This window comes from Hyperolius riggenbachi, chromosome 3 (genome assembly GCF_040937935.1).
Source record: "Hyperolius riggenbachi isolate aHypRig1 chromosome 3, aHypRig1.pri, whole genome shotgun sequence".
Taxonomy (NCBI): Eukaryota; Metazoa; Chordata; class Amphibia; order Anura; family Hyperoliidae; genus Hyperolius; species Hyperolius riggenbachi.
In genome coordinates, this window is record NC_090648.1 from 257,065,013 (window position 1) to 257,077,735 (window position 12,723).

Below are 12,723 nucleotides of genomic sequence, written 5' to 3' on the forward strand. Positions count from 1 at the left end.
TCTACCAAGTACTTCATTTAAATAAAATAAAAAATCATTAAAAAGGCACAAAGAATTCAGTTTTATATTCAGGAATCATTAAATCACCATGAGTTCATTCCATATAGTGAAGTACAAAAACTTTAATGAAGAAGGTAACAAGTACAATTAATTTATACATGGTCTGGACAACACAAAGTTACTGGTGAAGTTCAGGTAAATCTGAAGCAATACAACTTTCATGAGAGTCTAAAAGTGAAGCCAGCAGTCATCTCACAGTGAGGTAAAACTGTCTCTACGCAGGATTTCTAGTGCGTATGAGTTAGAATGTCTGAAAATCTCAGGGTTTTACTTTTTTTGTTTTTTTATTTCAACTTCTCTTCAAACCCATCCAAAAAATGTAAAATTAGCAGGATTTTTTTTCTTTTTTTTTTTTTTGCATTTCCTACAGCATTATAACAATCAGGAGGTTTACAATGGTGAAGGAATGATAAGATTTTAAGACAAGAGTGACAGTGAGGCATTTACAAAGACAGCATCACAAAGCCACATGTTGAAACATAATATCATGGAACATTATCTGGCTGAATGTTTCAATGGAAAGGCTGGGGTGGACTAAAACATGGTACATAGGTAGAATCGGATTGATGCCAGACTGACTCATCTATACATAGTACTGCCATGGTCAGCATGCCAAGAATAGGAATGTTCCCAAAAAAATAAAAGGTCATCAATCGCAAATCTTTTTTTTTTTTTCAATTGCATTTTGATAGCCAAAAGAAAGAGAAAAAAAATGTTCTGGACGAACACCTGCAAAAAATCTATTTACAAATAAAAGATTTGTTGATTTTAAAATGTATAAAAATGCAATTTTGGCACCACCCATAAGGCAATGCACAAGATAACTATTAGATAATAAAAATGCACAGTGAAGGCTCAGGCCTACAAGGATGATTCTGTGTCACATGCCCCAGGGTTGTGCAACTGTAAAAGGTGTTCAGACTTCATTATGCTTAATTATATATATTTATCTTACAGGCTTGCAAGGAAACATTGCAGAACACAGAATAAGGCAGCATGCATGCTTAAAAGGGAAAAATAAAATATACAATATTTCTTTAAATAACCTAACCAGAAGAGGAAAGAGAAAATGTGTCCTCTAAGAGCATTTCATAAAACAGAAGAGTTTTCTTAGAACAAATTATTAAAATATTCTGTTCAATGTCTGTACAAATAACATTCCTACAATTACAGTATACATACAATCAAGATACCTTCTCCATTGTGTGGCCTTGTAGCAGTTAAATTTTTTGTTTTGAAAATTTACAAGACATGAACATAAATAAAGCTAATAAAACTGGCAAGTACAGTACTGGTCCGCCGTTCATTAAGAGTCTTAAACCACTCCAAGAGCCATCGAGCTATAACAGGGTGAAGTCAAATGCAATCTGAAAAGATATATAAAAAAAGAAGAGGCCAAGTCAATACACAACAGCCCATGGCCCATGGTTCCGCCTTTCTTTACCTACAACTCACACTACTGTCATGCAGCCAGAGCCAGGGGCGTAGCAATAGGGGGTGCAGCGGTAGCGACCGCATCGGGGCCCTTGGGACAGAGGGGCCCCGAATGGCCCTCCCTCAACTACAGTATTATCTCTATATTGGTCCTGTGCTCATAATAATCATTTATATAGATACTTTGAATAGTGGTAATCATTAACAAACTATTCCCCATCCCCTTCTTGCACCTCTGACATTGTAGTTGCTATTGGCAGCTTTTAGTGCGCCGCTTCAATTGCTATGTATAGAGTGCATGGGGGGCCCCATTGTAAAACTTGCATCGGGGCCCACAGCTCCTTAGCTACGCCACTGGCCAGAGCTCAGGTGTGGCTGGAAATACTACCCACTCAAGGGGCTGCCAGCCTCTGCATGTGATCTCTTCTGACAATGAAGGGATATACATATACACACACACATACATACATATTTCCATATTTCAAATCTACATTACAATTTAGACCAGTATAAAACAGAAGTGGCAGATCTGCTTAATGTTTTATTAACCTGGTTAGTGGTAACCCCAAGTCAGACTCTAGGTAGCCACCGGGAGGTATATGCAGAACCTATGCTCGGCGGGCGTTTAACTCACCTCTCCCGGGATCCAGACGCTGGCAGCCATTCATCTTCCGGTCCTCCGGGGCTCTCGAAGACTGTGGCGAGATCACTGTTTGATGCATGATGTCAGACTGCGATCTCAGTATAGGGGTAGAGCATCACTCGGTGGACAGAGGGAGAATTGCAGCGCTGTATCCAGGGAAAGTAAAGTGCAGGGCTGCCACAGATCTATCTAGCAGTATGATTTTTTTTCTGCTTTTAGGGTCTAAAAGCTTGTGAAAAAAATTGCACGGCTTTTATACTCTAAAATCTAGACATAACCATACCACTAGGGAGGTTAAAAAAAGACTACTTTTTGTTTTTGTTCCAGAACATAGTACCCAATACCAAGCAATAAACATTGTGATAGGATATACTCGGAGTCAAGATACTGGGAAAAGAATAGAACGATCAGGCATCAATAGAAAAAAACAAAAAAAACGAACAAAATTATAAGATAAAAACAGAAGAATGCTGCAATATTAAAAAAACAACAAAAAAAAAACACAAAAAAAATAAACCTCCACAATTTGCCCACTGAGATTTCTTACCATGTAATGACATATTTTAGAAAAGGCCACAGTCTTTGAGATTGTTTTTAATGATGACATCAGTTACTGCATCAAATACAAACTGCACGTTCTTCGTATCTGTTGCACAGGTAAAATGGGTATAGATTTCCTTTGTGTCCTTTCTTTTGTTAAGGTCTTCAAACTGACACTGTATATACGCAGCAGCCTCTTCGTAAGTGTTTGAACCTTAGTAAGGAAAAAACAAAATATGTAAGTGCAGGAATTAGAGGAACATGAGGTAAATTTCAGTAATATATAAATAACACCATAGGGTTGAATGTACATTTTCTGGTTAATACAAATTGCTCCCATGAATGAAGATTAGACATAATGTAGCAAATGGACATAGTGGCTTGAATGCTCACATCCCTGGTTTGACTTCCAGCCTGGACAGAGGTTACCATAGTTTCTATTTCTGTCCCTCTATGAAAGTTTCCTTGGTATTCTGCTTTTTTTTTACGCATCTCATAGTGGGTTAAAAGAGAACCTGAAGCAAGGGGACTATGAAGGCAGCTATAATTACTTCCTTTCAAACAATACCAGTTGCCTGGCAGTCCTAACTAATCTATTTGGCTGCAGCAATGTCTAAATCACACACCTGAACCAATCAGGGAGCTAATCATGCCAGAAACATCTGCATGCTTGAATGTAAATTAGGGAGAGGAAAGATTGTACATTGAGCAAACACTGACTAAATCATTTATACATATTTATTGTAAAAATGACGCACTTTTTTATTACATTATTTTGACTGGAGTTCCTCTTTAAGGCAGGGAAAAATATAACCATTGAAACTCATGTGGAGTAAGCTTTTCCTTATTTATTTCCAAACAAAACCAGACCGCAAAAATTTCTAGACCCAGGGATATTATTGCAATTAACAACTTGCTTTCTTTGGATAAATTAAAAAGTATGCAACACAAAATAACATGTTCTTCTGCTACCTGCAGATCAATCATCCATTTTAGACTCCTACTACTATAAAACAAAATAGAACATCTATCGTAACAGGAAACCTTATAAAGTTCCCTTTGTAAAAATAATCAGCAACGTGATCTAGACCAGTGTTTCTCAACATTTTATTAGTATGTACCCCTGTTTAAACCCTGTACTCACCACGTACCCCCTAGTATAGTAAACATTATCGCAAGTACCCCTTGACAAATGTATGTATCATATTACATGATAATTGGTTCTAAACAATTTCCAAGCATTTACTATTGCTTTTATTTAGCTAAAATACTAATTTGGTGTTGTTTAAATGGGATTTATCATTTTCTAAAACTCTAAATTTGTTATTCTTGGTTAAGTATAGCAAGTCTGAGTACCCCCTGGAACCATCAGAAGTACCCCCTGGGGTACGCGTACCGCACGTTGAGAACCTAGGATCTAGACAACCCTACAGCAAGCATGGAGCTGGCAGCAAACGGGCATTTCCAGCTACAGAGCAATTTTGAATGTCCAGCACCTTCCCACACTGTTGAACAGTAATTGTCAATGAGATGCAAATAATTTTGACTTGCATGCACATTTCATGCAGCTTGAAATCAGACCAACCAGATTTACTACCTGCTGAAACTGAATGGCCCAGTTTCAAGCTGCATACAGTTTTTTTTTTAATCCGTGTGAGAGTTGATTTGCTTCTTGCTAACCAGCTTCACTGGAGAGTAACTTTTTGTGGCCCGCACTGCAACTCGGCAGATTCTTATTGTAACAGTGTGGTGTAGCTAAAAGTACAGGGCACAAAGAGTCAATCTGTTTGAAAAGTGAGGGAGCAGACTGGACTGCTTTCCCTCCTGTAAAGCTACAGGACTCAAGCCTCATACACATGGGGGCATTTTTGTTGCCTGGCAGGCATTGGTTTCGATCCCCTGGGCAACAGTGCAATGTTGTATAAATACATCAGTAGCCACCAGGCTAGCGATGGTCTGCAGCTGTAGAGGGGGACGGAGGGACAAGTGACGGAGTAGTTTACCCTGGGTGGGGGAGTGGGGAGAACAATGAGATTGTGCGGTGCTTGGGTGTCGGATGGCTCTGTACACAAGCCAGTATCTGTCAAGATTCTCGGCCAAGGCGATGTTTGTCTGCCATCCATCTGGCCGAGTTCAAACCAGCATGCGTACATAGCTTCAGTCATCAAGGAATTTTAATAAGATTTATTGCAAAAATACAGACGTGCTATTCCCAAAACATGCAGTGCTAATCAATTCACATTTACCATCGTGCAAAAATGAAAAATATAGGAGGTTGGCCTGGGGCTTAAAACGTACCTGCATATTCAGGGTAGCAGATTGTTAAAGGACTCCTCTTGATTTTCTCCTCAAACAGATCCTTCTTATTTAGGAAAAGAATAATGGAGGTGTCTGTAAACCACTTATTATTGCAGATGCTGTCAAATAATTTCATGCTTTCATGCATTCGGTTCTGAAAAGGGAAGAACAGATGTCAATTTAGGAGGACATAAGTCTCAGAAACGCACAGCGCCATATCTAGTATATGTCAGGAGGTAAACTTTTACTCATTGCATAATTGTGTTCCTTTCACATAGTTTATAGGGCGTTCCTCAAGCCAAATACTTTTTTTTGTTTTGTTTTAATAATCTAATTCGCTATAAACTAAACAAGCCTCGCCCACAGCTTTTCCAGCGGCACTGTAGCAAGGGCTTATGGGAGATCAGTCTGGGCAGGAGGAGGTTACTAGCCAGAGATTTCAGAGGCAGAGGGGAGGAGGAGAGGGGGGTGAATTTGTCACGGGCTGAGGGCTGGAGATGCTATCAGCTTGCCAGTGTGTAATGTGACAAACAGAACAGGTCTGCCCTCATTGCATCCCAGAAATAAATAATCAAACTGTTGAATCGGTTTGCAGCTAGATTTTCTGTGTAAACTATCTAAACTTTAGATTAGATAGACAGACAAGTTACTTGTTATAGTTTTTAATCTCGGATCTGTTTTAAATAACAGTAAAGAGGACATTTATAATAAGATATATTTTGAGCTGATTGACACATTTTTAAATTTATCACCACTATGCAAAAAATAATAAGTAGCTTTTGCCAGGGAGAGTTGTTGTCTTTTTTTCACCTAAGGAACATTACAAATATTAAGCACCCTTATCACATCATGGCTGGACTATTGCAATGCCCTCTGTAAAGGACTTCAAAATAAAGACCCGCACTGCCCACAGTTAGTAGAGAATGCTATCACAAAGCTGTTAACATACCAACCCCACCACTGCTACATAACACCTATCCTTTGCTCACTACAATGGCTCCCCATAAAACGGAGAATCTTCTTCAAAATTGTCATGGTAACATCTCTACACAATCTAGGCCTCAGATATCAGAAGAATAATGTGTTGCAACTGTCTCACCTCCCACATCCTCAGATAAACAGTATCTTATATCTTGACCACCCACGAGTCCAACTCAAAACGTTTGGAGCCGGAGCTTTGTCATGCTGGGAATACACCATGAGATATTTGGCAGATGGTCCGATAGATCATTTCCAACAGGTCCAATCCATTTCCGATCGTTATTCTGATTGTTTTTTTCATAGAAGTGAATGGAAATTGATAAGAAAAACGACCGGACAGTAAATCTGCTGAAAAATCTTATCGTGTATCCCCAGCATCTTGCTGTCCCTACCCTTTGGAATGCTTTGCCACACCTAATAGAGACAACTCCAATCCTGGAGGTGTTTACAATACATCACAACTGCAAATATGTTACGATACTAAATAAGCTAATTGTCTTTGCAGCGGTCATGTCTTGACTCAGAGACTAGAGAGTCTTTTCAGTTATAAAGTAGAATTTGTTAAAATAGTAAATGTTGCACTAAATGCTGAACCACACGACATTTCAGAGGTATGTGGAACTGCAGTCCAAGCTACTGTCCGTTACAGTCTATTCATACTAGTTGTATTGATTTTCTATGCATATAATTAATGCATAGCAATGTACGACCTCTAGCCCATAATTATGAATATTAATTTTTAAACAATGTTATTAGAGCTATAGCAGACAAGTTACTCTGTAGCAGAGATATACAAATACAACTATGCAGCCACTAGTTGCTGCTAGTGTAATCGCAATTATTAACTTAACATTACTGAACACAACTAATGCAAAACAGGAAATTTGCATTTCCTATAAGTCTAACCTTAATGATGACCACCATGGCCTCAATTCACGGAGCATTATCAAACGTTTATCAAACACTTTATCAAACGTTTGATAATTTACCTCATGGGTAAAATCTCATTTTGAATTCACTAAGGTGTTGTATATTTGTTGAACGTTTTATCGGTAAAACATTTGATAAATATATAACACCTTAGTGAATTTAAAATGAGATTTTACCCATGAGGTAAATTGTCAAATGTTTGATAAAGTGTTTGATAAACGTTTGATAATGCTCCGTGAATTGAGGCCCATGTCATACTTCAAAGAATGTATGTGAAAAAAGTACTGTTATACAACTAGCTGGGAGAAGTACAAACATTAAAAAAAAAAAAAAAAAAAGTTTTTATTTAGTTTTGACAGAGCATGAAATGGTTAGAACCTGTGTTAAACATACGTTCCTGTTAAGGAGATCCGCACCACACACAAACACTCCCTGTGTTAGCACTGTTTACAGGAAGTGATTAAATGGGGTTACAAAAGTTCTTTCCCACACTACTAGTAATGATTCCTTACTTATCACTGAAGAGATTCAGTCACTTCCTACCAGCAACAGGAAGTGAGGGGAATTCGCAGACACAAACATAAGAGAGGTTTTAATGCCTTCCCACTCCACACAAAAGTACAGTAAATGAAGTATCTTGACTGGAGGTCTACTTATAAGTCCTATCATTTTGATGCCAGTAATCACACAAGCAAAATAGTGACTTAAAATAGAAACTAACTTCTCTAAACAGGCATTGCACAAACCACAATATACAGTATTACTATGAGGTGGTTTACACAAGGTCGCAGGAAATATGCTCAACAGTATAAGAAAATACATGAATTGAACATATCTGAAGACTTTGTGCCAAAGTTAAACATTAGATACTTATCCAGATTATCACCTTGAGCATATCTAAGCTGCATACTTACCATTTCTTCATCTTCCGCCAGAACCAAGTCGTAATCACTCAGTGCCACACAGAAAATGATTGCTGTAACTCCCTCAAAGCAATGAATCCACTTTTTTCTTTCAGATCTTTGACCGCCTACATCAAACATCCTGAAAGAGAAATGCAAGAATAAAGATGTCAAATCAATTCCAGAGCATACTAGTTATCAGGCTCTAAACCTAAATAACTGGCTAATAAAGTAGAACCTTAGCATTTCTTCTGTAGTTCAGTAAAGAGCAGGGAATTATCTCAGGTCAATGCTATTTCTCCTCACCTTATGTTCAATTGCCAACAGCAAGAAATCGCAGTACAAACATTTTAGTAGCGTGGAGAAACAATGACACTACTTGTTGCCCCTGGACAGATCACGTAGCTTCCTTTGGTTTCACAAGGACAAGAAGCAAGGAGAATCTCTCCAATAGCCTAGAGACAAATACCACTCATATCCAAACAGAAAAGATTTGGTTACTATAAAGTTTACTACAAGCCTAGAACTACTTGCAGTCATTCACTTATAAAGTATAGCTGAGGCAGATTGAAACAAAAAAAGATAGATACTTTCCTACGAAGAGGATCCAAAGGCTTCCTATGCCCACCTTCCCCCCATGTTGTAGCGCAGACCTTTGGAACATATCCGACAAGAGCCATGTATGAACATGGACATACTGTGCCAATATGGCCATGCCTGCACAGCAAGCCAAAGCCACTAATCCAGGAGCAGCACCATGTTACTGTGCAGGTGCTGTCATATTTGCATGGGTTCAGCACAGATGCGCTCCTGTATGAAGAGGATGGTGGTCACTAACTTCAAGAGGGCCCTGGGCGGAGGCAGCGCTCTCAAGGAGGACACAGGAAGCCTATGAGGATTCAAGAAGGTAAGTATCTTTTTGTTAACACCCGCCTCCAGTTCTATTTAAGAGCTGGTTTGAACCAAATGTGCTGCGTTAGTGCATCCATTGTCGCACATATTCCAGTGCCTTTATCAATGTAGCAACACTGATCTGGGTGGCAACTAAGATGCTGCTGCAGTGCATTCAGTGAAGACCTTTCCTGAATTACTTTTGTATAATTTTTAAAATACGGATCAGAAACTAAGAAGCACATTTTAAAAATGGACATGTCAGCAGTAAATTGCTAATTCAAATACTTAAATAGGACCTTTCCCATTTGCCCATTTTGTTATTATTTATTTTATTTATTTAAGTCATCGTTTTGTCTGCGATTTAGGAAACCATAATCAACGTGTCAATGAAACCAGTTAATAGCGATGGTAGTAACAGCAATCCTTGGTCATGGAATAAAACCGCTGATACATCAGTTCTAGCTTTTGGGATCAATAACACTATAGTTAAACAAAAATATGAGCAGTTGTAATGGGCAGTAAGAGCTGTACTTCTTCAGCAATGCAAGTACAAGGTCCACAAAAACTACAATCAGTCAAGCAGATGCTTTAGCATTTTATGTCCATGCAGATTAATGCACTGATGACAGGTCCACCTGTAGCAGTACACTGTAGTTACATCAGAGAAAGCAGATATAGCTAATGAAGCAGAAGAAAACTGTTCTAAAAGTAGACTAAATCACTACATTTAAACAATAAAAGTCATACTTCCAGGGTGGAGAATGTTAGGCTGAGGAAGAAAAATAAAGAGTGACTACAGCACAGTTGCACAATAACAAAACAATATTACACAAAAATCGCAATCAAAAAAAGTATTTGCCATCTGGAAAGGTAAGCCATAACAAACACACAGGTCTCTACATGCAAGATGAAAGTACAGCTCTAAACATGTGCGGGTCTCAACATATCCTTGTGCCATGATGACTACGCATGTCACTGTAGTGTTATTGCTGAACTGGTTTTCTATGACTGCAGTGAGAACTGCCTGTGGGTCTAATATGAGCGATTATAGCTCAAGATACTCTCGAGTAGAGATGGACAAGGAGATGCAAATAACACTGACTTTCACACCAGCAGGGTGCATACAGCAGAATCCCCGTTATCCGGAATTCAGACAACTGGGAGTCTCAACACTGGCCAGTGATTTCTGGCAGCCTCCCTGTACCTCCCTGTGGCAGCTTTCCGGTATGGTGCACAGAAGCTGGCATGTCACCTGACCCGATGCGGGTAATGTGACTTGCCGACTTGCGTGCACGGAGGCACCAGAAAGCTGTTAGGAGCCCGCAAAGAAGTATGGAGACTGCCAGACATCGCTGGAGGCGCGGTAAGTATTTGCAGGGAGAGATTTGTGCTTTTTTTAGCTGGTTCCTAAAGCAATCGGCAAGCACATGTATCTGGCATTGGGTGATCCCCGCTGGTGCCGGATACTGGGGACTATACTGTATTGGGATTGGGACAATGTAATGCATTCCTTGACCGCTTTAATTGGCCCAATTCCAAGCAGCATAAATTTGCATGCCAACCAGCGATATATGTATCTCATTGACCATTTACTACTCAGGAGCAGCATATATGAGCAAATTAGTCTGCTAACTGGAAGCCTGGGAGCAGCACATAAACTAATCATCAAATTGCACTGAAAATATTCACTTATAAAAGTAGTACATTTGTGATACTGTGGCAAGGATCTCACCTGTCCTCTTCACATTTGTTATTCTGCACTGAGGGGAATGCATTCACATGGACATCCTATGGAAGTCTACAGCCAGTTCACATTATCTTCGGTTTTTATGGTAATGGTTTAAAACGGTGTGCGTTTCCCTCTCCATGCCTATTAGCGAGCTATCAGCGTGAACATAAAACTGTGGACATGGTAAACTGCCCACTCGAGGATACAGCAGCATGTCTACAGTCATGTATACACTGAATTAATATTGCTGGAAACTACTGATGAACGATTAATCTTTCAGGTTTCGTCTATATAAATCATAAGCACAAACAACAGCTTAGGGGAACGATAAATGAAAGATCCCCAATGGTGCTCGGGTATTTTGAACAACAAACCTGAGGGATAATTTTGGCAGATAATCATTCATCATTAGGTTAATAAAAGACACTGGTAGAGGTAGAGTTAGTGTGTAAGAATAGGATTAGGTTTAGTGTTAAATATTGGTTGATTATTTTGGTAGAGGAGGTGGCGGTAGGTTATGCATCAGTAGAGGGAGGGCTCAGGTGAGAATAGGATTAGGTTGAGTGTTATATATTGGTGGATTATGTGGGTAGAGTGGGTGGGAGTAGGTTAGGCATTAGTAGAGTGAGGGCTCATGTGAGAATAGGGTTAGGTTAAGCAATGCCAATGTCCAATAATAGAATATCAGTAATTTTACCAACATTCTACTAGCGGCCATCTCCGGTGCCCAAATTAGCGTGGCACCCTTTTTACATGTGCACCTTATCCTCTGCCTCCAATACTTGAAGCCTTTTAGCCAGAATAACTATTGCACTCAAGTGTTGTGACCACAATAACTACAAGCTTGCTTTAGGAGAGAGTCTGTCAGACACTACTGATGCTAGGAAGATCAGCAGGACAGCCAGGAAACTCATTGTTTAAAATGTAATAATTATGGCAGTCTCCAGATTACTCTTCCAGGGTCAGTGATGTATATCTCCAGCAGGGTTTATTCTTATCCAGTTCCTCCATACTCAGTGTGTAAACAAAGCACTTAACCCTTTCCACACCCTCCCCATTGTCTCATAAAAAGCAGTCAAAAATTGTTTCTTATTAAAAAAGGCACAACAACAGGGGTGTAAACAACAGTGCCCCCCCCCCCCCCCCGCGAAACAAATTATGGGGCCCCATGATGTTACATTTTCCCTCCCGCATATGTGGCCAGTCATATACACAGCACCATCTTTACCACCTTCATGGTAAAGCAGCATATATTTACCTGCTTCAGTGCTGTGTTGGGTTGTCCTCTTTCTACCAGCAGCCACTCATTCTATGCTACATACCATACTCCTGATCACCTGAAATGCAGCAGGAGCTGGCAGCATGCAAGCATAGAGCTTGCAGCTGCGTGAGAAGAAGACCTGATGCAGAGCTTGAACAGTAAAATGTACGCTGTTCCAAAACAAACAACATTTTTCTTGCGTTTTTCTCCTGGCGGACTCAAAGCGCTGGAGCTGCAGCCACTAGGGTGCGCTCAGTAGGCAGCAGTTCTAAGGGAGCCTAGCCCAAGGACTCCTTGCAGAATATGTGCTGGTTTACTGAACAGGAAGAGTTGAGATTTCAGGTCTCCTGCGTCAGAGCCCTTAAACCAATACACTATCCAGCCACTATAAACACTATACTGATAATAATTTCAGCATGGTCACTGATAAGTTCACCTCCCCCCTCCCCCCCCCCCCAAAAAAAAAAAAACAAAGCACCTACAGATATTCTTCATGTTGCATCAAATGTTTGTGTCAAAACAAGCTGTTTCAAAACTGACAACCCGGCTCCTGGAATTAGTCCGCCTTGTCCTTAAAAGAGCTTTATACATGATAAATAAGGTCACTTGAATCCATGCAACACACACAGCAAGCTCACACACAAAAAATAAAAACCTTGAGAATTAATCCACATACAGCGCAACTAAGCACAGTGTGCACAGACTATTAATCACGTGAACAGCTCTGCTAAAAATAATATTAAATGCTCTTGCCACAAAAGCAGACATGCTAGGGATACAGATCTTGTGGAACCAATTCAAAATCAAATCATATTGAATGGAAATGTATTTATACACTGTACAAAACACTGCTATTATACACTAAAAACAAAACAAAAATAATAAAGACTTACTTGAAATGAAGGTCTTTGAATGTAAAATGTGTTTCCACTATACCGGTAGTTTTTACTCTAGTCCTGAGAACATCCTGCTGAGTGGGTATGTAACTGTTCTGCGCTATTCTGTCCAAATCATTGAGGTAACTGCAAAAAAGAAAATAATAATCATTGAC

General features: G+C 39.5%; 1 protein-coding gene and 1 long non-coding RNA gene across 2 annotated transcripts in view; one reads left to right on the plus strand and one right to left on the minus strand.

Annotated features, from left to right (window-relative positions):
• The window catches only part of LOC137563569 (uncharacterized), a 75,582-nt gene that overhangs the window by 62,601 nt on the left and 258 nt on the right, over window positions 1–12,723 (plus strand). The window lies entirely within an intron of this gene.
• GNAI1 (G protein subunit alpha i1) overlaps window positions 103–12,723 on the minus strand; it is a 109,251-nt gene continuing 96,630 nt past the window's right edge. Inside the window, exons 5-9 of the mRNA XM_068276191.1 lie at window positions 12,566–12,694; window positions 7,801–7,930; window positions 4,976–5,129; window positions 2,685–2,891; window positions 103–1,427 (exon numbers count right to left, since the gene is read on the minus strand). Coding sequence (XP_068132292.1) covers window positions 2,701–2,891; window positions 4,976–5,129; window positions 7,801–7,930; window positions 12,566–12,694 — 604 coding nt within the window. The 3' untranslated portion in view covers window positions 103–1,427; window positions 2,685–2,700. The remainder of the gene's footprint in view (window positions 1,428–2,684; window positions 2,892–4,975; window positions 5,130–7,800; window positions 7,931–12,565; window positions 12,695–12,723) is intronic.